This window comes from Dendropsophus ebraccatus, chromosome 3, assembly GCF_027789765.1.
Source record: "Dendropsophus ebraccatus isolate aDenEbr1 chromosome 3, aDenEbr1.pat, whole genome shotgun sequence".
Classification (NCBI taxonomy): domain Eukaryota; kingdom Metazoa; phylum Chordata; class Amphibia; order Anura; family Hylidae; genus Dendropsophus; species Dendropsophus ebraccatus.
This window is the reverse complement of record NC_091456.1, coordinates 72,558,337-72,582,996: the sequence shown is the minus strand read 5'-3', so window position 1 is coordinate 72,582,996 and position 24,660 is coordinate 72,558,337. Positions and strand designations below refer to the sequence as shown.

General features: G+C 42.9%; 2 protein-coding genes across 2 annotated transcripts in view; one reads left to right on the top strand and one right to left on the bottom strand.

Annotated features, from left to right (window-relative positions):
• IFT74 (intraflagellar transport 74) overlaps positions 1–24,660 on the top strand; it is a 92,150-nt gene that overhangs the window by 22,271 nt on the left and 45,219 nt on the right. The window lies entirely within an intron of this gene.
• LRRC19 (leucine rich repeat containing 19) lies at positions 509–24,660 on the bottom strand. The gene is made up of 5 exons (XM_069961994.1): positions 24,509–24,660; positions 17,970–18,047; positions 15,272–15,791; positions 9,528–9,719; positions 509–1,472 (listed from the first exon to the last, which is right to left on the bottom strand). Exons 2-5 carry the CDS (start codon positions 18,036–18,038, stop codon positions 1,162–1,164), a joined length of 1,092 nt encoding a protein of 363 aa, XP_069818095.1. The 5' UTR covers positions 18,039–18,047; positions 24,509–24,660; the 3' UTR covers positions 509–1,161.

Sequence of the window (24,660 nt, the reverse complement as noted above, 5' to 3'; positions counted from 1 at the left end):
TACCCGGAAGTGTAGTGCACTATACATACCTGATCCGTGTCGACACGCGTCCGCCATCTTGTGCCAAACGTCATCTTCGGCCGGCTGGCCCAAACACCTCCGATCTTCCCGAGTGACGGCCGCCCTCTGTCGCGTCATCAGCTGCTCAGCCGCGATTGGCTGAGCATAACTGTGCTCGGCCAATCGCGGCTCAGCGACTGATGACGCGGCCTCATCACCTAGTAAACAGTTGTTTCGCCATACAGCCATAGGCATCTTTTAGTCCTTATTAGGCAGTACAGTCATTCAATCTTTCAGTCACACATATTCAATGACCTTGGACTAAGGACAAACAGTCTTTTCAGGAACATGCTCTTAAAGTAAACCTTAATAGATGACAAATCTTTCCTGAACAAAATATGTTACTTCTGATTATAGCAAAAATTTCAAACACGACCAGCTTACTTCCAGATTATAGTGGTCCGTCATTTGTCTGCTAAAAGTTGTACCCAATAAATGTCCATTATGGTTAAATGCTGTTTTCTTTATGAGCTGACAGCTTTAGAGACTGCATTATGTACAGTTTTATAATCAGATGTGTCTACACTCTGCTTCTCCTCTCCTCCATTGTTGGACTGCTAAAGTACTGTTTCCTGGTGCCTTACTTCTGATGGGGGGGAGGTTTGTAGCATTTTCTAGGCAAAAAGGCCTGGTGTATCAGACATATAATATGCCGCTCCCACGCAGTTTGAAAACATTTGGAATGGTGACATTTTTGAGACTGGTAATGTTACATTACATTTTTAAATAATATTACATTCAGAAAGCCGTTCGACTATTTAAATAAGTCAATTGAGAAACGTAGGGTTCTAAGAGAATATAAAAAAAAACCTGGGGTTCTACATATTTGTTAATGGTTTTTTGAGTCTCCTTTAAAACCTTAGAAAACGATGCATCCTGTGACAGTTTTCCGCTTCTTCATAGTACATAGACCAGCCTCTGGTATTATAGAGGGGCTGTAGTCACAGAAGCATAAAACAATAGGAAAACCCCTCCCTATGGCAGATACTCTTGGCACTTGCTCTCCCTATTACCTAGATGTCAGGTAACTTAATGTAGGTAATTGATAGATTTCATACATTATTTATAGTCCCTAAAAAGGAAAAAAAAGTCTTTTACTATTTAATTTAACTCTGTTATATCATTTTCATCGATGTATTTGTCTTCTATAAACCCATCTTCTTCTGGAACAAATGAATGCGTTTGCTCAAAGACCACAACAGTGTCATCATCTCGACTTTTGTCATTGGTGCCCATGTCAAAGTCTACATTGAACTCCTCCTCAAACATGTAAGGTTCTTCTTCCTTGAGACGATGGTGATTATAGCTGAGAATGAAGTCATACCATCTCGGGAATTTCACTGCAACTAATATCAGCAATGATGTGACCAGCCCAACAACTATTACTCCAACCAGGAATGTCCAGCTGTTACCTGTTGATGGGGAAAAAAAGCACAGCAATAAAGATTAAAAGAAAAAAAATCTAAATCTAGTAAATATTTTTAGCTGTCAGCAGCTAAAGGTGTGAGTGAGGTGTGAGACAATCTTTATAGCTGAACTTAAGTACATAGACTAATTTGCCATCAGTGCCTTTCAAGGGAATCTATCAGCTTGCAAAGAGCTGCAGCTGCATATTGTTAAAGGATGATAAAGTAATTGATGCTTTTGTGTTATGCTGCATTTACATGGAACGATTATTGTTTGAATTTTCACGATACTGATCACATTTGAGCGATAATCGGCTGGTGTAAACACAGTGAACGATCAAGCGACGAGCGAGAAATCGTTAATTTTGATCTTTCAACCAATCGTCATTGGTCGTTCACTGAAAATTTGCAGATCGCTTCATGTAAACAGTCTTTCACCGATTCACCCTAAACACATAGTTATTTCCAAATTGTTAATCGTTCGATTGGCCGAACTATCGCTCTGTGTAAACGCACCATTACTTGATTCTAGAACTTGAAATTAAACATAAAATTGCTCCTTTTCCTCTCAAGTGTCAAGAAAGTGGTGGTAAGCTGCTTAAAGGGAACCAATCAGCCCAATTGGGCTGATATGGTTCCCTGGAGAGCTGTATTAACGCTCCTGCAGCAGCCGCGGCACGTACCGACCGTGCCTGCTGCAGAAGCTGATAGGTCGGGAGCGGCAATTAGTGACGAGCGGGGAGCTGCCCAGATGACTACCTCCCCGACTCTCTTCCTGTCACGCGCCCGGTTTATTAAACTCGTTTTTCTCCGGTATAAAGCCCATATACAGCCCGATAATCATGCAAAATTTGTCAACTATACATACATCTCTGCGTTCGCTAAAGTCCTGCTAGCTTCAGCCTGCTCCCCGCAGTCTCTGAAGTGATAGGCCGCTTAGCCAATCACCAGGACAGTGCTGCGGGCAGTGTTTGGCTGAGCAGCTGACTGATGCTGCGGGGAGCGAGCTGAAGGACATCAGGGAGTGTGGAGAGGTGTGTATAAGTTGTTTTTTTGTTTTTTTTACGCAGTCCTCATCTGCCAGGCAGGCATCGCTATTACATGTAGCCATGCGTGGTCGTGGCCAATGATTTTAGGTCCGGACAAAATGGCACGATCAGTCGATTTAGCAGATTACTGCTCCGTGTAATAGGGCCCTTAGGGTTCCTTCACTCATACCGTATCGCTGCGTATTTATCTCTACGAGTTTCTCGCACATAAATACACAGTGATACTGATTGCTATAAAGTCAATGTATGTGTATTCTCGCTGCGTATTTGGTGTGATTTTGATGTGTGTTTGGTGCGATTTTTACATGCGAGTTTTGATTTTCACATGATTTTCACAGGAGAGTTTAACACCACAAAAAACGCAGCTACTTTCGTGCGAGTTTCATGCGAGTTTTGTGCGATAAATACGCAGCGATTAGGCTATGTTTTCCGGCTGCAGAAAACTGACCTGTCAGTTATTTGCGACGCCGCATAGATCCCGGCCGGAGCGTATACGATGTTTGTATGCTCCGGCCGGGATCCCATTGAAAGTAAGGTTATGTTCTACCCTGCAAAACTACGGCCGTAGTTCTGCGGCGAGAACTACGGCCGTAGTTTTACGTAGTGTGAACATAGCCTAAGAGTGCTAAACTCTGTACTGGAATAGATCACCTGTGCCATAGATACTAATAGCGGTACAGGTGCAGCAAGATTTCCTGATGTGGGCACTGGCCACAGTGATGAACTTACATGGCAGTCACTGAGCCTTTTAGAAGGCTTAGGTGATGCATTTACTATTGACCACAGTATCTAGGACAGGGAAGGGGAACCCGCGGCCCTCCAGCTGTTTCAGAACTACAGTTCCCATCTTGTCTCGACAGATAAAGCTGTGGTTTTCGCTGTCCGGGGCGTCATGGGAATTGTAGTATTGCAACAACTGGAGTGCCGCAGGTTTCCCTTTCCTGATCCAAGGGGGTTACACTCACAGCTACCACCTGCCGTTAATATGGATATAGATGTGGTTACCTGAGTGTTACGGGGTTTATATAGATAGTGATTTCGGGGAAAAGTTACCAAATGTTCTTAGAAATAGCTTTCCACTCAGGGGAGTTCTATATATTTTTTGGAAAATAGCCCTGACATTCAGTCTATCAAAGTCTGTCCCAATTTACTGTACACCAGCGACTTTCAGCTCTAACTTGATTTAAATTTAGGCTAACATAGAAACTTTCTATGACCAGCTGGCCATTTAGTGGTGACGCAGTAAGCCCTTTAAAGTGACACTGTCACCCCCTTTTTGCATTTTGACTGCTCTCCACAGGTGTAAAGGGTAAATGTTACAGCTTTCATTACTTATTTTATATCACACCTCATGGTGCTTGTTCTGGTAAAAAGTTGTTTTTATCACCTGTGGATTGGTATATGTGGATGGGGCCTCGCTGTCTTTGTGCCACATCGCTCCGCCCCCAGCGTCACTTAGCCCTGCCCCCATCCGTGACATCGTCGTCACATAGGCCCCGCCCCCTCAGCAACCATTGGAAGGGCCAGCCTAAAGCTCTAGACTCCACCCCCTAGATTGTCCCACACCAATGGCCGCTGAGGGGGCAGGGCGGCGGTGACACCATGAATGGGGGCATGGCTAAGTGGCGCTAGGGGCGGAGCGATGTGGCACAAAGGCAGCGAAGCCCCGCCCACATATACCAATCCACAGGTGATAGAAACAACTTTTTACCAGAACAAGCACCATGAGGTGTGATATATAATAAGTAATAAAAGCTGTAAGAGCAGTCAGAATGCAAATGGGGGGGTGACAGTGTCACTTTAAGTCTGTGTCAGTTTCCTTCCCTACCCTTTGTGGAGAATCAATAAACCTGTGAACTGCTCCCTGCTTTCCTTATCTTTATTGCAGCTATATAAAGAAGAGGCTGGGTTGATTTGACAAACATGTTCTCACAAAGAGAAGATAGGAATTGACAAAGTGTGTCCTGACTGAACTGTGAATTAACAGTGAAGTCCATTCTAGATTATTACTCAGATTGATAGATTTTCAGGAATAAAAAAACTAACGTAAGCAGAATAGAATGAAGGTGTGAATCCTAATATCTTTAAATACTGCAAGTTTACGGTTCTTTCTGTGCACACCCAGATTTTAGGAGAAAAGTAAAAGAAAAATGCTAGCAGTTACAATTGCAGTGGTAACTGTCTGTAACTGCAGCTCCCCTCCTATTTACTTGAATAGAAGCTAAGCTGAGCTGTAGTTACAAGTCATCACAGCTAAACACTAAATTGAGACAAACTACTCCTGACCCTGCATGCACGGAACAGCTGATCTGTGCGGGAGTCGGGTGTGGGCACCTCATTGATCAACGACTGATGAGCTATCCTGTGAAGAGTTCAACAGTCTGTTTTGGCTGAAAAGCCCCTAAAGTTTGTTTTTTGAGGAAGCTGAGTGGATAGAACCCTTTTATTTTTCTTTTGTGTGCATTGGGGTTTCAGTCACCACAGTCACAACATGTAATGTTAAACAGAACAGTAAATACACTCCATACATACTGTATAAGCAGTACACACACACATATTAATACCTCTGTTCTTGGACACAATCAGCTCTGGAAGGCCGTTACAAAACCAAGCAATTTGAGGACCAAGATGTGTGTTCCCATAGGGAACAATGTAAATGTGTGTAATTGGTTTTTGCACTTCATGGGTCAGATGCAGAGTGTCTGGCCCATAGAGTGTAAAGAGTTAAGTGGTGATGCAGAAGCATGACTGCTTACCTCCTTTGCACTAGCAGTAGGTAATGATACTTACTGGGCAGGCAGCAGCCAGGGAGGAGCTTCCTGCCAGGCAAATTTAGGTCCAATTTCGGCCCGCCCTCCACACCTCACATCAGGCAGCATCTAGCTCACACTTACCCCGGGCCCCCCGCTGCGGGGAACACCTCCTCCGGCTAAGCAGCTCTAAGAGCCCTTCTCCAGGCAGCCGGCATGGTCAGCGGCATAGGTTAGAGGCTGGCTTCTTGAGGACTTTACTGTGCACAGAGCTTTGGGTCACACTCAAAAGAATTTTCAGCAGCATCCCTTAATACCCTTCATACTAACAGCAGTCCAGTGGAGAAGGAGAGCAGCCCTGGAGCTCCTGCACGGTGACGTCCTCCCTCTCCAGACTGTTGTCGCACTCAGCTGCGTAGGAAACACACTGGATACCTGGAGAGGGAGGACATCATCGTGCAGGAACCCTGGTGCTGCTTTCCTTCTCCTACTGCACTGGACTGCTGTTAGTATTAAGTGTCCAGGCAGCTGACAATTGTATTGAGGGTGAACAAAAGTTCAGCTGACAGTTATCTCCCCTTATTTTGAGTGTGTGTGTGTGTGCGTGTATGTATGTATGTATATATATATATATATATATATATATATATATATATATATATATACATACATAATGTGCCTTGCTAATTAAGTCTCTTGAGCAAACTAGGAAATGTTGATATACTATTGATATCTTTTGCATATAATGTATCATTAGGGTAGCGTCACACATACCGGATGCGAGTTTGCAGTGAAATCCGCTGCAGATCCTGGTAGTGTAAAGGTCTATGGGTTACATATGCGCAGCAGAATTTTCATGACGCTGCGGATATGTAAGCCAACCCCTTTAACCACCCGCTGCCCTCAGCATACATTACCTGCTCGCAGTGGCGTAGCTACCACGGTCGCAGCGGCCGCCGCCGTGACCGGGCCGCTACCCCCCTTGCTACTGTACTGCTCCACTCCCTCTTGTGACCGCAAGCAATGTTTTGCTTGCGATCACAAGAGGCAGGCTGTGACGGGCCCCCGGCTGACTTGCGGGGCTGGGAGCATCACGTAGGCAAAAATCCAGGTCCTGCGAAGCTCCGCTTCCTCCGCGGGAAGCCCCGCCCCCCGCCACGGGAAACCTGCCAGCGCGTGACTAGAGGACTAGAAAAACCATTCAGGTGAGTATAGATTTTTTTGTTTTAAAGGGCATGATGGGGGGTGTAGTGGTATGATGATGGAAGGGCAGGAGGATGATGGGGGTGTAGTGGTATGATGATGATGGAACAAGAAGATGATGAGGGGTGTTGTGGTATGATGATGAAGGAACAAGAGGATTATGGGGGGTGTAGTCGTATGATGATGAAGGAACAAGAGGATAATGAGAGGTGTAGTGGTATGATGATGATGGAACAAGAGGATGATGAGGGATGTAGTCGTATGATGATGGAACAAGAGGATGATGAGGGTGTAGTGGTATGATGATGGAACAAGAGGATGATGGGGGTGTAGTGGTATGATGATGATGGAACAAGAGGATGATGGGAGTGTAGTGGTATGATGATGGAACAAGAGGATGATGGGGGTGTAGTCGTATGATGAGGATGAGGGGTGTAGTGGTATGATGATGATGGAACAAGAGGATGATCAGGGGTGGTGTAGTGGTATGATGATGGAACAAGAGGATGATGGGGGTGTAGTGGTATGATGATGGAACAAGAGGATGATGGGGGTTTAGTCGTATGATGATGAAGGAACAAGAGGATAATGAGGGGTGTAGTGGTATGATCATGATGGAACGAGAGGATGATGAGGAGTGTAGTGGTATGATAATGATGGAACAAGAGGATGATGAGGGGTGTAGTGGTATGATGATGGAACAAGAGGATGATGAGGGGTGTAGTGGTATGATGATAAGGGAACATGATGATGATGAGGGGTGGTGTAGTGGTATGATGATGGAACAAGAGGATCATGAGGGGTGTAGTGGTATGATGGAACAAGAGGATGATGATTGGTGTAGTGGTATGATGACTAAGGAACAAGAGGATGATGAGGGGTGGTGTAGTGGTATGATGATGAAGGAACAAGAGGATGATGGGGTGTAGTGGTATAATGGAACAAGAGGATGATGAGGGGTGTAGTTGTATGATGATGGAACAAGAGGATGATGAGGGGTAGTGTAGTGGTATGATGATTAAGGAACAAGAGGATGATGAAGGGTGTAGTGGTATGATGATGAAAGGGCAGGAGGATGAAGGAGGTGGTAGTATTGTGATGGAGGTGTTTGTAGTATGATTATGAAAGTGGTAGTGTTATGATGATGGAACAAGGGGATGATGAGGGGTGTATTGGTATGATGATGATGATGAGGGAACAAGATGATGATGAAGGGTGAAGTGGTATGATGATGGAACAAGAGGATGATGAGGGTGGTGTAGTGGTATGATGATGGAACAAGAGGATGATGAGGGTGTAGTGGTATGATGATGGAACAAGAGGATGATGAGGGGTGTAGTGGTATGATGATGATGGAACAAGAGGATGATGAGGGGTGGTGTAGTGGTATGATGATGATGGAACAAGAGGATGATGAGGGGTGTAGTGGTATGATGATTAAGGAACAAGAGGATGATGGGTGGTATAGTGGTATGATGATGAAGAAACAAGAAGACTATGGGGGGTGTAGTGGTATAATGATGAAGGAACAAGAGGATGATGAGGGGTGTAGTGGTATAATTAAGGAACAAGAGGATGATGAAGGGTGTAGTGGTATGATGATGAAAGGGCAGGAGGATGAAGGGGGTGGTAGTATTATGATGGAGGTGTTTGTAGTATGATTATGAAAGGGCAGGAGGATGAAGGGGTAGTAGTATGATGATGGAGGGCAGGAGGATGAAAGGGGTAGTAGTATGGTGATGAAGGGGCAGGAGGAGGGGACAACATGGGGGGCATCTATAAGGGGGATAAAATGGGGGGGGGCATCTATATGGGGGATAACATGGGGGCATCTATAAGAGGGACAACACAGGGGGGCCATCTATAAGGGGTAAACATTGGGGGGGCATCTATAAGGTGGACTACATGGGGGGTGTATACAATAGGGCATGCACAGAGGGGGGCATGTACTGTAAGGGGGGTCACATAGTGTCAGGGCTACCTAATAAATAAGGGTGTAAAGGGGACAGTACAGTGTGTAGAGAGATGAGGATGGTGTCAGTGTGAGGAGCCTAATATGTTTGGCAGATTCTGTGGATTCGTGGCTCGTAGAAGTTCTCATAATGGCCCAGGGCAGATGGAGAAGATAAAAAAGGGAAGAACTCTGATCAGAGAAGACGTCCCCTGGGAGTCACTTGATATAACTGTACTGTAATATATATGGTGTATAGAGCCTGTGTACAGTGCGTCCACCTCTATATGACTGTATGAATTGATATTGGTCTATGTACAGAGGATTATATTCAGTAGCAGCGGTGGTGTTAGTCAGTATATGGTGGTGTTAGTTAGTATGTGGTGGTATTATTTGTTACTTGTTATCTGGTACTGTGTTTTATTGGATTTAGTATACTGGATTTGGTCAGTAACATTATGGTGGTGATGGTTGTGGTGTGGCGGTAATATTTCCCCTTGTGTACTAGTAATATTGGCAATTTTGGTCACAGTAAACAGGATTTGTTTAGTAACAGTATGGCGGTAATAGGTATGGTGATAATATTTCCTGTATACTGCTATTATTGGTAATATCAGTCTTGAGATATATATATATATATATATATATCAATAGCATCGAGAAAGGGGGGGCCCAAGTTGACCTCTTGCACCAGGGCCCAAGAGACATTAGCTACGCCCCTGCCTGCTCGGCACCGTGGCTGTATGTGAAGCTCCCGGCTCCCCTCACTCCCCATCAGCCAATCGGTGCTGCCGTGCATTGGATGATGGGGACCAAGGGGAGCCAGGAACCTCACACACAGCTGTGGTGCCGAGCAGGTAATGTATGCTGAGGGCGGGGAGGTTAAAGGGGTCGGCTTACATATGCGCAGTGGAATGAAAATTCTGCTGCGCATATGTAATCCATAGACCTTCACACTACCAGGATCCGCAGTGGATTTCGCTGCAAACTCGCAGCGGGAAATCCGCTGCGGATGCGGTACGTGTGAAGCTACCCTTATAGTTTTTGTTTATACACATTGAAAAAGTGTAAAATATACTTTGAAAAAGTAACGTAATAATTAGCATACCTTTGCTAGAAGTGGTGTTGGTTCCATTGAGGGGAGCTGTAGAGTTGTCCGATATGGAGATTGATGGTGTGGTTGATGGAATGTCACTGCTGCCTACACAGCTTAATACGTCTGCTGGTGCTGTATTCATTACTGTTATAGTGTAGTTTATCATGTTCTTTGGTGTTGCACACATAGTAGTGTTGTCATTTTCTGCAAGAAAGTAAACATAATAATAATATAAAATTGGACTGCGAGTAACATATAAAGGAACTCTGTAAACAAATTATATTGAGAGTAAAGTTTCATATAGACATTTTTAACCCCTTAACGACCGCGGGCGTAAATGTATGCCCCCGAAGTCCGTGCCTTAACGCAAACGGGCGTACATTTACACCCACGGTTTCCCCGATCGCTGTGTGTACACATCATAGCTTGTCGGCACGGGGGGGTGGTTAACCCCTCCCATGTTGACGATCGCCACTATTGGCTGATCAATTCAGATCAGCCAATAGTGGCAATCTGCAGCTTTGGCGGTCGGTGCTGTCCGAAAACGGCATCGACCGCCGTTACTGTTAAAAGTAATGGTGGCCATGGTGTCACGTCCTGATCGCCGTGAACGGCCGGCTGGGACCGGCCGATCATGGCGATATAAGTTGCCCAAGAAAGGGTTAAATACCTGCTGTGGACACCTCAGCTAGGTAGCTGAGGTGTTCAGAGCAGGTATTGGCACATACTCACCTGATCCAGCATCCCAATTGCGTCTTCCGGGTCCCGATCGCGTCCTCTTCTTCGTCGGTGTCGGTGGAGGACGCATACGTAATTATTGCCTCCGACACCGAAACAGCCAGTGAGGATGAATGGGGGGATCCTTCTTTCCTCTATTCATCTTCATCCTCATCATCCAGTGACGTGTCTGGGGGTAGCGTAGCGTACGCTGCCCCCCAGACACGTCTCAATAAAAGATCACGGTATGGCGTGAAATTCTACAAACTCTGTGAGAGTACCTCAGGGTACACTTACAGATTTAGGGTACGTGCACACTGCGAAATGGCGAAGGATAACCCTTTGTGCATTCCGCAGCTGGCACCCGTTGCCGGACTGATGCGGGCGTGCGGGCGTCTCCCCCCGTGTCATAGACTCCATTCTATGCACGGGTGGATTCTATCGTCCATCCAAAGAATGAACGTGTTCATTCTTTGGACAGAGGGCAAAATCTGCCCATGCGTAGGATGGAGTCTATGACACGGACGGATGGATAAAGGTTACCACCTGTACTTTTATACCAGCACCCCCTCTTCTGGTCCCTCGCTGCCCGAGCTACTGTAGCTTGCAGCACGATCCGAAAGTATCAGAAGCAGAAATAAAGCCCTAATATTTAGCAGCCATGGAGCGGACCCAGCGCTTCTGGATATCAAGAACCCCGTAACGCACCAGGGCAACATTTTCCAGGTGACGTCCCCCACACTGGAAAACAGGAGACCCCAGAAGAAGTGCAGAGTGTGGCGTAACAGGGGGATCAGGAAGGACACCATTTTCCAGTGTGACACCTGTCCTGATCACCCCGGCCTCTGCATACAGGATCGCTTAAAGGTGTACCACACGTCATCGGAGTTCTACATTTTCTAAATCCTTTCCCTTATTCCTATTTCAGGGGTCACGTTGATCCAGGAATTATTCTGATCGCCATTATGGAGTCGGGAAGGAATTTTTTCCCTGTGATGAGGCTACTGTCTGCATCACGAGGGTTTTTTGCCTTCCTCTGGATCAACACAGGTTGAATTTGATGGACACCTTTCATTTTTAACCTTATAAACTAATAATTGGCCTAATACCCCAAATAAATTAAAAAAATGTCCCTTTTCCCCAATTACAAAGCCTCTGTGCTGCCAGGACAGTAGAAACCCCCCACAAGTGACCCCATTCTGGAAACTACACCCCATAAGGAATCTAACAAGGGGTGCAGAGGGGATATGGCCCACTGGTGATGGACACATTTGTGCCGTGAAAATGAAAAAAATGGTATTTCTACTGTCCTGGCAGCACAGGAGCTTTGTAATTGCAACATGGCCTCCATCCTCCATCCTCCATTCCAGCCTCTGAACGGCTCTCTGTCCCTTTAGTGGCTTGCCCTGTGCCCATATGGCACATTATGTCCACATGTGGGGTATTTTCGTACTCAGGGGAAATTACCCTACACGTGTTGCGTTCATTTCTTTTTTTAACGCCTTGTGGAAATGGAAAAAAATCAAGGCTAGACCAAGATTTAGTGTAAAAAGTTTTAAATTTTTACACTAAATCATTGATCTTGTTTTGATTTTTTCATTTTAAAAAGGGTTTAAAAGATAAAAAAAAAAACACAAAATGTGTAGAGCAATTTCCCCTGAGTACAGAAATACCCCACATGTGGACATAAAGCGCCATGCGGGTGCAGGTTAAGCCTCCAAAGAGAAGGAGCGCTATTTGGCTTTTGGAGGCTGGATTTGGCTGGAATGGATTTCGAGGGGCCATGTTGCATTTAAAAGGCCCCTGTGTTGCCAAGACAGTTGAAACTCCCACAAGTGGCCCCATTATGGAAACTACACCCCTCAGGGAATGTAACAAGGGGTGTAGTGAGCATATAGACCCCACTGGTGACGGGCACAAATGTGGAACAATGTGGCGTGAAAATAAATATTAATTTTTTTACACTATAATGTTAGTCTAGCCTTGATTTTTTCATTTTCACAAGGGGTTAAAAGATTAAAAAAAACACACAAAATGTGTAGAGAAATTTCCCCCGAGTCCGTAAATACTCCACATGTGGACATAAAGCGCCATGTGGGCGCAGGGCAAGCCTCTGAAGGGAAGGAGTGCCATTTGGATTTTGGAGGCTGGATTTGGCTAAAATGGATGATGAACGCCATGTTGCATTTACAGAGCCCTCGTGCTGCCAAGACAGTGGAAACCCCCCACAAGTGACCCCATTCTGGAAACTACACCCCTCAAGGAATCTAACAAGAGGTGCAGTGAGGATATGGACCCCTTGATGACGGGCACATTTGTGCTGTGAAAGTGAAAGAATGAAAATTTTCCTTTTCACGTCACATTGTTCCACACTTGTGCCCATCACCAGTGGGGTCCATATCCTCACTGCACCCCTTGTTAGATTCCTTGAGGGGTGTAGTTTCCAGAATGGGGTCAGTTGTGGGGGGTTTCCAGTGTTTTAGCAGCACGACGTCTCTGTAAATGTGACGTGGCCCTTTATGTTTTGACACCCCCAGAGCCTCTGCCAACCTGAAGTGGTACAGTCAAAAATGACCAAATATAACGGAGGCGTTGAAATTCACTAGACGCTCCTTTATATCTGAGGCTTGTGGTTGCGTCAAACTACGCAATAGGGCCACATATGGGGTATTTCTATAAACTGCAGAAATGGGGCAATAAATATTGGGGTGCATTTCTCTGGTAATAGGTTTATAATTTTGAAAGATATTGGATTACAATAAAATCTCTGCACAGAAAATGAAAATTCTCAAATTTCTTACACACTTAGCTTTTATTTCTGTGACTCCCCTAAAGGGTTAAAACACTTTCTGGATGTGCTTTTGCAGAGTGTGGGGGGTGCAGTTTCTGAAATGGGGTGCTCAAATACACTTTAAGGGTGCCTTCACACCTACCGTATCGCAGTAGAAAATCCTCTGCGGATCCGCAGCAGATCCGCAGCGGATTTAACTAAATGAAACTAAACTAAATGAACACAGCATTAAATACGCACTGTCAAATCCGCTGCGGATCCGCAGCAGATTTGTAAGTGCGGATTTAGTGCTGTGCTCATTCATTTAGTTAAATCCGCTGCGGATCCGCAGCGGATTTTCTACTGCGATACGGTAGGTGTTAAGGCACCCTAAGGCTGGGTTCACACTACGTATATTTCAGTCAGTATTGTGGTCCTAATATTGCAACCAAAACCAGGAGTGGATCGCCTAGATCTAGATCGCCGCTCGTTTACTGGGCCTATTCCACGGCCCGATGATCGTTGAGCGAGGGCTGCAAGGATATTGTTACCGATGTCCTTGCAGCAGCAGTAATACATTACCTTCAGGTCTTCTCCCCGCTGTATTCATCCCAGGATCTTCTGAATGGCTGGTCAGCTGACAGGCCACACACGGTCCCGGCCTGTGATTGGCTGAGCGCTGACTGGCCATTCAGAAGATAGAGAGCGCGGGACCCTGGGATGAAGAGAGCACGGAGAAGACCAGCAGGTAATGTATGATGATGCTGCTGCTGTCAAAATCGTCGGTCGCCCGCCGCGCACCGCTATTCAACCGTAGCGATGCACGGTGGGGGAACGATGATTTTAGGTCTGGCCCTAAATGAACGATCAGCCGATGACACGATCATCGGCTGATCGTTCTCTCTATTTCACCGAATGATAGTCGGCCGAATCGGGCCAAATGGGGCCGATCCGGCCGATTATTGTTACTGTGGAATAGGGCCCTAACTCTAATTTCAGTCTGTTTCTCCAGCCCTTAGATATAAGCCTTAGAAGTTTTATGCAAATTAAGAGATATTCCATGAGTCATTCTCCTTGGCTGCAGAAGCCCAGTAACATTCAGCCCAGGGTAACATACCATAGGCTTTAGCTCCCTAATTTGTGTAAAACTTTTAAAGCCTATATCTCAGTGACAGAGGGACAAATTTAAATGAGAGCTATATCTCCTGAATCAGGGTAAGTAGCTTTCCTCCCATCTCTTACCACTCAGTTCTGGACAGCAGTTTTTTTATGTAATCTCCTTCTCCTCCTCACTTTTGTCATCATCATTATCATCAGCAGCTGACTGCTCAGATTTGGGCTGCTTTTTTAATGTATCCCTTCCTTTCTGTGATCCTCTCTGTTGTTGTTTAGTCGTCAATATTATCAGCTGTTCACTACTTAGACCAGGGATGCTCTTCTTCGCTGTGGTTTTGCAGCAGTTTATTTCTTTTCAACTCACATAGCACCTTGCAAACCCAGCGCATCAATAACCCCCTTCTACCTACAACATGCCATCTATACTGAAGGCAGATTTTTAGACTTGTGCTGGTTAAAAAAAAAGAAACTAAACACAGGAATTCTGGGCAGTACAGAGAGGTACAGTACACGGCTCACTGTGTCAATCAATCACATGACTGCCTTCTCTGTGAGTGCTCAGATGACCTGGGATACACAGGACTTCCTGTTTTTTGAGAAAAAAACTGTCAGAAAACAGGAAGTGCTGTGTTTTCCATGGTAACTAAAAAAAAATAATGAATGTAATTGTAAACTTGCTATTTCTCACATCTACTGATAATTTAGATTATGAGAGGTATAACGACATTGACACTTTAAAACTTCTAACAGCACAGTGTCAGCTTGTTCATTGCATTTTACTCCAGCATTAACTATGTCATGGCATAGCTGAGAGAAGGAGGGCTTGTGAGCAGGTGCTTCCCTGTGATTGGTCGGAGAAGTAAGAGAATGTCCAGTCCCAGGCCTTGCCAACCCCGGAAGGGGAAAGAATAAGAAATAGCTGTGAACAATGCAATGTGCACTTAAGAGCTCAATAACAGCAGAAAAGCCCTAAACCACTCTGGAGGTTTTCAAAATTCTTTGAAAATACAGGTACACTTTAAGCTTATATATGGCAACTATCTATGGCCTTGAGGGCATTGCATATAAATTGTTTGGCATATGGCTTTTATGCTTTGAACTGAGATAATGACTAAGGTTTCAAGATATGCATAGTTTCATGTAATCTGCTTACCGAGAATGACTGTGTTGTTATTTAACCAGATTGATAGACCAATAAGAGAGCAATCACAATTCCATGGATTCCCACTAAGGGTTATATGCAGTGGTGTTTTCAGGTCCTTTAGTGCTTCTTTAATATCCAGGGTCGACAAGTTGTTGTCCTGAAGGTAAAATGTTTGCAGCTGCAATGATGGTATGTGAATATTTACAGGTAGGTAAGTAATTCGATTGATGCTAAGATCCAGAATCCTCAGATTTTCCAGTCCAACAAGTGACATTACTCCAATAGATGTAATGTGGTTATTTCTGAGAATTAACACCTCAATCTTTGACAGTCCTTTAAAATAGCTATCTGTCAGCTCCAAAATGTTATTCTGACTCAGATCAAGCCCTGTCAAGTTTTCATAGCGCATTAGGGTTTTTTGATCCTCTGCGTCTAAGATAATATTGTTTTGACTCAAATTGAGTTTTGTAATGTTGGTTGAAGTACTTTTAGGAATCTTTGTGAGATTTTTCCCAGACCAGTCACTTTCCTGTAGATATAAGTAAAGACATAATAAAAATTAAGTTAAATTTGGAAGCTGAAGGGGGCAGTCAAGAACTACAGTTTTACACAGTTATTATAGTCCCAAATATGGTGTGCACCATTACAGTTTCCAGCTGTTTACATGTACTGTACCCATCTTCAAGACGTGATAGAGGTTTTTTTTAAGAGAATGTATCTTCTAGAGACAGATACTGGAACATGTTCTTTTTTCTATACTGTTTATATATTCTCTTTTTTCTTGTTCTTATGTTTTAGATGTTATTTGTACTTCATTATAATGGGGCTGCTATCTTGCCTAAGCTGTTTTAACAGGATTTAGTGATATACGTTACAGCAAGCTTCTCGGACATAGATAAAATCAACATTTCTATAGCCTTTACTTTGCTTAAGACACATTTGTGAGCATGCTCAGTGGGCTAATTCCACAGAAGAGGGAGGTTAAGTTGTGAGCAGTAGCTATTGTGTGTACCTCTGTTATCTATATATTGGTGTCACCGTACTCCTGTTTGTGATCATAAGGGGGACACTGCTGGGGAAGGATCAGGAGCTTAGTTTTAAGCCTAGCAGCAAAAATTAGGACTACTTTATTTCTAGGATTCTTTTACATTATATATAATGAAATGGAAATTTAAAAACAAACATCTTTTAACAGGAAAACATGATTCAAACAATAGGTCACTTTCTGGTCACTATATTCCTTTTAAGTCATGTTTTCCATTTTGCTATAGAATAATCCACACATTGAATACGGTTTCTCAAACTTGATTTCTGAGATCCTTGCATTGCCAAGGGTTCTTAAAGATCAATAATGGATTTTTGCTGATAGACATGTGAATTTGGCTCTATTTTGACTCCACAGTCCGCAAAAAAGTCTGTAGTGCACATCTGTATCGTTCATTTTTTATTTTTTTGCTGTTCCTTAACATTTGTAAAGTGCTAGTTAATAAAATTAAAAGAAGATGTACTAGCTCTCCCCACTCCTAAAAAGGTCATATGATTGCTTGGCAGCCATTTTCCCTTACAAATACTGTTTCGCTTTTCTGCCTAGAGGAGATAAAGCAGTGAAGATCCGCAAAAAATAGACCCCACGGATTCGCAATTTGTTAAAAAATGGATCCCATTGTCTTCTATTGCTGTGTCTGTCCCGCAATTGTGGTCCGCACTAGTACATGTCCTTTTTTTTTTGTGGCACAGATCACAGATCCGCAAATATTGGGGATGTGTGAATGAGACCATAGAAACCAATGGGTTCCCAATTTGTCCACAATTGCAGACATATTTAAAAAAATATGTGAATGAGGCCTTAGGATTTTGACACATTATAGCTAACGTCCTAAAGATTTTCTTGGGGAAAAAAAGTGTTTAGCCTGAATGAGGCTGCTACCACTTTTTCCAACAAATACATTTTATCTTTTAATGCTGTTAAAAGCATCTCAAGCAACATTGCTGGTCCCTTAATAATGTACTACGCCTAAAATTAAAAATTTACAATTAGAAAATAGAAACTGACTAGAAAAACTTAAATAATTTGGAGAACTCTTAAACTAAACCACAGATCTGGAAATACCTATTTTTTTTAATACATTTTTTTTACAAATATTCTGACATAAGACTTTTCCATTAATAAGGTTTAGGGTATATTCACACAAACGGACTCGCAGCGAAGATTCTCGCAGGTCCTGGCAGTTCCCACACACTACATACTCGCTGCGGTCTGAACGACCACAGCGAGTATGTAATTCTACCGCCCTTAACCCCTTCTGCTCCTGGCCGGCTCCCCCGCTGTAAGCATACATTACCTCTCCTCGCTGCACAGGTCCGGCGTCCTGCTCTCCCGCCCGACCAATCAGTGTGTTGCCCTGCCGCAGCCACTGATTGGCCAGGTGGGAGAGGAGGACGCCGGATCCGTGCAGCGAGGACAGGTAATGTATGCTTACAGCGGGGGAGAGCCGGCCGGGAGCAGAAGGGATTAAGGGCGGTAGAATTACATACTCGCTGCAGTCGTTCAGACCACAGCGAGTATGTAGTGTGTGGGAACTGCCAGGACCTGCCGGACTCGCAGCGAGAATCTCGCTGCGAGTCCGTTCGTGTGAATATACCCTTAGATTGTTTAGTAGAAATGACCTCTAACATAACAAAGGGCAACCCTGTCTGTGTCTCTCACCTGGAAATCCTGGCATTGAATCTGATTGTAGAGGCTTCCCATGCAAATCAGAAGAAGAATTGTTTTCATCTTTCCTTCCTGTGGAGAACAAATTGAGATGTGGTTTTACAATCCAGCCCAATATTCATCATAGTTTTGCTTACTATGTATTTTCTGTACACCTTTAGAACAGACCCAATACACACAATTGTATCAGTTTTTACTATCTGCAAGTGCAGATCCATAGTCATTGCATTCTTATCAGTAGCTGTTTCTCAGTTGCGTCAGTAGCTTGTCTGCACTGCAGTTTGCAGGTATAAATTCTTAATTTGCAGCTCACACATCTATAAATATACAATGTTCTTGAAATGAAAGGGGCCACAGTTTTATTTGTAATTACTCCTAATTTACAGATAGATTTTTTTTGATCATGTGCATAAGGCTTTATGCCGTGTCCCTGACTATTTTAGGGGAAACTAACAGCAGGTAAGAACACTCTGACCCGCTATTATGTTTCCATAGTGCTTGAGCACTGAGAATGAAGGTCATTTTCTTACCATCGTCCTCAGTGACATTTTCATTAATTATTCAGTTTTATTAATATGTAAATTAGGTGGTTTGGTGCACAGGGGGCAGGGCTATCAGTGCACCGATCCACCTAACCTCGCCCCCTTAGTGTAAAGTTTATTATTTTACTTTACACATTGCTCAGCCTTCGGCTGCACATCACTAGTAAATGTAGCGATGTGTGGCTGATGATTTTTAAAAGGCGACGATTAGCTGATAATTGTTTCTTCAGCTGATCATTGTCTTTTTACAGAGAGGGATGTCTGTCCTAATCTGCGTGAGGGAAGGGAGCAAAAATAATTTGGCCAGTAAACATATTTGAAAATCTTCAGGCTTAGGCTGGTTCACACTATGTATATTTCAGTCAGTATTGTGGTCCTCATATTGCAACCAAAACCAGGAGTGGATTAAAAACACAGAAAGGCTCTGATCACACAATGTTGTAATTAAGTGGACGGCCGCCATATAACGGTAAATATTTGCTGTTATTTTAAAACAACGGCTGTTGTATTGAAATAATGGCCGTTATTTACTGTTATATGGCGGCCATCCACTCAATTTCACCATTGTGTGACCAGATCCTTTCTGTGTTTTTAATCCACTCCTGTTTTGGTTGCAATATGAGGACCACAATACTGACTGAAATATACGTAGTGTGAACCAAGCCTTAATCTGCATCTGTTTCCTGGAATCACATCTTTAATTAGACTGTAACTAAAGAAAACATCTTAATTGAAAATATATATTTGCTTTAATAAAGGAATTAAACTGCCTTTCTGTGGGTTGGAAGGTGTATACAGCGTTCCTATGATACAAGGTATTCTATTGTTTGCAAAATGAAGGATGTTCCACATTAGCGATTACTGCTAGATAAAATGCCAAGCGTCTGTCTGTAGAACTACACTTCTTGTCCATGGAGGATTCTAAAGTGGTTATATAGTTTTATGTGTAAATCAGTTACATGAAGAAGAGTTGAAGGCAGCTATGCTCTTGTCAATGTATTGAATATCATTTAAATGTATTTTTCAACTAGTGTTTATGTAAAGCTGACCACCTGAAAATGGTATAGGAAGCGGAAGGGAGAGGCTGGTGACTCAAACATAATAGTGCTTGCCCACGATATAACTCAGAATTATAAACCTCAGCATCTGTAAACTTATTGGAGGAGATTTATCATTTGAGTGTTCTGGTGTACGCCAAGGAGAAGGCGCAGATTGTTGCACTAACCAGACATTCTGCTCCTTTTCCCTGACGCAAGCCCTGCTTGCCTGATGGATGTGGCAAACAGGTGTAAACCATGGCAGAAATTGATAGATTTCTGTGCTGCTGTAAATCAGCAGGGTGTATATGGGCAGAGCTTTATTTAAGACCAACATATGTATACATCGGTCTTAATAAATTCCCCTGGTTATACTCTTCACCATGTTACCTTGCATGATTCCAGCACTATATACCGACAAGCTGCAATGCAACTGTATTCTTCCTTATGTAGTCCTGATGTCTTACAAAGCCTTCCTTTCCTGTCTGTCTGGCAGCCAGTTATAAGGAAGTCAGCCTTCGAGGCCATGCCCACTTATTGAGGCTATTACCCTTTCCATGCTCTTGCTCATTTTGATATTGTTTCTAAGCTGTCCCATTATTGATCCTGATATTGACCTCCATTCAGTTCCTGGATATTACTCCTGCCTCACTTTTTGGATTGTTAACCTTATATCTCTTGTACGCCCTGCAAGTTCTTAACACATGCATCCTGTCCTTTAAGCAATTGCATCATGATCGCTCCACGTCCCCTCTATACAGTGAATTGGTAAGGTGAAAGGCATTTGGATTACTTTAGGTTTAGATCAAGGATGTGTTGCTTATTCATACTAAAGCAAGAGGCAGTCATCTGAGTATTCTCACAAGCGGAAATAAATCTGCATGTAAAACAACTGACCAGGCTTGTTTATAAATCCTCTCATGGTTGATGCCTTATGTCCCAATGCCCTCTACTCCTATTAGATATCTCTTTTATTCATACACTATGGGGGAGATTTATCAAAGGCTTCTAAATATTTACTGGTGCAAACTGCCCACAGCAACCAATCTCAGCTCAGATTTCATTTTACAGGAGCTGAAAGCTGAGCTGTGATTGGTTGCTGTGGGCAGTTTCCCCCAGTCTATATTTTACACCTTTTGATAAATGTGTGCCTATATGTACAAATCGGTTGTCACCTCTTAAACATTGGATTTAGACAATACTATGCTGAGGTGCATAGTGCATATAGTCCCCAACACTTTGCTGACTCTATGCATCGAACTTTGTAGGAACAGTTTGGGTTCTGCACTTAGTTCCAGCATAATTGTGCCTCAGTGCACAAATCAAGCTCCTTGAAGGAATTGTTGGGTAAGTTTGACTTGGAAGAACTTGACTGCCTTGACCATGGCATTTAACATGAACTAGAGCAGAGATTGTGAGCCATGCCCCCTCATCCAACATCAGTGTCTGTTACCACAGATTGTCAGGATGGGCAAAAATTACCACTAACACACACTGAAATTGTGTAGAAAATCTTCCAAAAAGAGTGGAGGTTGTTATAACTGCAAGGAGGTCACCTCCATGGTAATGCCTATGGACTGGATGTCCTAAAAGTTCTCATAGGTGTCCAGTACTTTTGTCCATATAGTATACAGTATGTTATCAACATTGGTTACCTGGCACATGGAATTATTCCAGCCCTGACTAGACATTGTGATAAAAATTCATGCAGATATATCTAGAAGTAATTATACTAACGGATACTAAATCCTGATATGTCGTTTTTCTGCATTGTTTACTTGTCTGTGTGAATGCTTTCATTGTTACTCATGGTGACTGATCACAGTATCTGCGCCTAACTTGTTTTTCAAATATACAGAGTAGCCTCATTGTACGTCTCACCTTTATGCTGATTCATTTATGATTTTCATTAAATTTTATTGAACGTATTTCTGTTGTTGCGTTTTACAAGCAAAAGATAGGTGATAAATAAATGATGGCTAAGGGGACTGACTGCCCAGGACCACCACCCAGAATGGAGGTTCCTGAGTGCCCCTAGTGAATTGAGGTTATTACACTTTCCATGCTCTTGCTTGTTTCTATATTGTTTCTAAGGGTCCATTTACACAGAAAGATTATCTGTCAATGATTTGAAGCCAAAGCCAAGAATGGATTTGAAAAGAGGAGAAATCTTCTTTATGACCTGATCTCTATTTATAGTCTGTTTCAGGCTTTGGCTTCAAATCTTTGGCAGATAATCTTTCTGTGTAAATGGACCCTTAGTTGACAGATTATTGACCCTGGTCTTGACCTCCGTCCAGTTCCAGTGTGTTTGCATGGCTGCCACTCATTCTCAAAGGAATGTTCCTTCTCATGATCAGTGGGCATCCCAGCAGTTGGACCCCCACTGATCGCACATTTTATACCTATCCTGAATATATGGATGAGTGGGAAAACCTCTATAAGTAGCAAGGTTTGCAAGAGTTATACACATTCAAACATGTTCTTGTGACAACAGCTCCACTCGAGTTTCCAAACATAAAAGAGAAGATTGGCATAGCTTTCTTTTCAAAAAATTCAGGCTAACTACAGACAGGGAACCTGGATTGAACTAATCTCAGAGCTCTCAGGTCGGGGAACCCTGGTTTAGAGACTCAGACTAACTTGTCCTATACACAGCTGTGTACTATGATATACTATGATACTATTCTTTTGACCCATTAAAACTGTCAACATGACAGATTCTAGTATTGTAGTGGCTGTTTGATTTCCTACTAAAGCTACACTATTGGGCACTATACTATTAATCTACTAGAGGCAAAAAATAAATGAGCCCTTCTATCTGAGCAAGTCGCTCACGGAGGAGAGAGGCATAAGTGCCAGGCTGTGTTACAGCCTATGATAGGTACCTTTGGACACTTTAGTTAGTAGTACCTTTAAATAAACATGGACATTTCATGTATATGGCATACAAATTACACTTTGTGTATGAAGTAACACTGGGCTTTAAATTTTACCATAAATTCAGCATGTTTTGCATAAATCAATAGCACAAGATGATATAAGAAACTTCTCCTCCTAAACCTTTTATTCACCCTCAAATAACTGCTAATTTTCAATCTGTGTTGACAAGGTGGACTAGCAGCTCACTGGGAGATCATGTTACATGATGCCCATACACGTCTATAAAGAATGAAGCATGAGTATATATAAGCTTGTAATTTTCACTGCTGCTCTATAATGCATCCATGCCATGGCATAGAGACATTGAAAAGCAGGACCCTTCCTCTCTGTTTGTGCAGGACATGGGAGCAGTCATAGAGGGTGGACTCCACCCTCTAGCTCAGGGACTACTCAGAACTGGAGATGAAGCCTGCAGACCAGGCCATATACAAGTAAAAATGCTATATGTAAGTAATATGCTAACCAGAAATAGTGCTACTCCTCATGTACACACGACAACTTATCTTGCATAGTTACTTTAAACAACAGGTACACTTTAAGCATCTATTGTGGTATGTAATGCAAATTCCTAGTTTTTATAGATATAACAGATTACCTCCTAATTTGAAGAATTTTACACTAATTCTGTCTGAGCAATGGCTCATTTGAAGGGGAGAAGTCTGTCTAGATTGGATTTATCTCCCTTCCCAATGAGCAATATGAATCTTTCCGTGGCCAATCCAAATGTCATGGCTGTAGGTTAAATTGCAGAGATAACTGGCCAACAATTGTTAAAGGGGAACTGTCAGCAGATGAGACGAATCTAACCAGTTGATATGTCCCTACTGCACAAGAGACACAGAGGAGGAAGGTATGTCTCTTACCTTCCTCCTCATCGCCATTCCGCTGCAGTTAATTGTGTGCTCCAGGGTCCAATAGGAGCACTGCTCGCCCCCATAGCACTGATCCACTCCTTTCTAATGATATAATGAATGGAACAGCCGGCCGCAGGACGGATCAGCACTATGGGATCAACGGGAAGGCTTCAGCACTATTAGGGTCCATTTACACAGAAAGATTATCTGCCAAAGACTTTAAGCCAAAGCCAAGAACAGACTATAAACAGACATCAGGTCATAAAGGTAAGCCTGAGATTTCTCCTCTTTCCAAATCCATTCCTGGCTTTGGCTTCAAATCTTTGTCATACAATCTTTCTGTGTAAACGGACCCTTAGGGCGGGCACATTAATGTATAATAAATCAATCAATCAATTAAGTATCAAGTAAATAAACTAAAATGTGTATGGCTGGATTGGTGAAATGGTCTTTTGTTGAAGTGTTCTTCAACTACATACCTACTTATATATAATGCTTATAACCACCTTAAAGGGGTTATCCAGGATTAGAAATACATTGCTGTTTACTTCCACTTTTGCTCTGTTCATGTCAGGGGATCAGAGCTGCAATACCACACATAAACAGAGAACAAGTGTATTGCTGTTTCTGAAAGATAGAAATCCTGGATAACTTCTTTGACACAGCTGATATATATTGGGGGATTGCAAATGAACAAAAATTATTTAGGCAGTCTTCCAGGATGAGAGAATATTTATTAGTTATCCTGTTATTAGATATTGTTTGCAAATAGTTTTCAGTATCAAAGATTTTTTTGAGACGGTGTCGTAGTAAGATCAAGTAGGAGAGCGACAAGAGAAATGTTCCTTGTAGGATATACAGATGTATAATTCGGATGTATAAATCAGGGTGGTTGATAATTGTAAATTCTGAGGAGAAAAGCATTCAGAGGGCCATAAACATTGTTCATTCTACTCTCTTTGAAAAGAGTGATGGTGAAAGTTGTGATGTATGTGGAATGTGTATGTGACCTAAAATAAATAGGAAGGATCAGAAATAGTGTTTACCAATAAGTATGTTTCACATGGCTAATATACAGTAACAAGCATTAAACTATGACTTGGCAAGTACAACATCCACACAACAGACTTTGTAGTCCTTACGAGGTATTCTCCTACCTTTATAAACCGTGTCTTCCTCTGCAAGCGTTTGTGTAGATTGCAGCACTGCCGTTTACATGGGCACGTAGGACAGCAGCAGCATGGCAACTCCTTGTTCTGTACTAACCTTTGTACTTAGCATCAGGTGTTAACACTTTCTTAGCAAAAGA

Bases quoted from the DNA above. Each gene is read 5' to 3' on its own strand.
- LRRC19 (XM_069961994.1), bottom strand. From the start codon at position 18,038: ATGAAAACAATTCTTCTTCTGATTTGCATGGGAAGCCTCTACAATCAG. The intron at 15,792-17,969 runs GTGAGAGACACA...TTATATCTACAG, and splicing joins TTCAATGCCAGGATTTCCAG to GAAAGTGACTGGTCTGGGAA. The intron at 9,720-15,271 runs GTAAGCAGATTA...ACTTTCTTGCAG, and splicing joins TAACAACACAGTCATTCTCG to AAAATGACAACACTACTATG.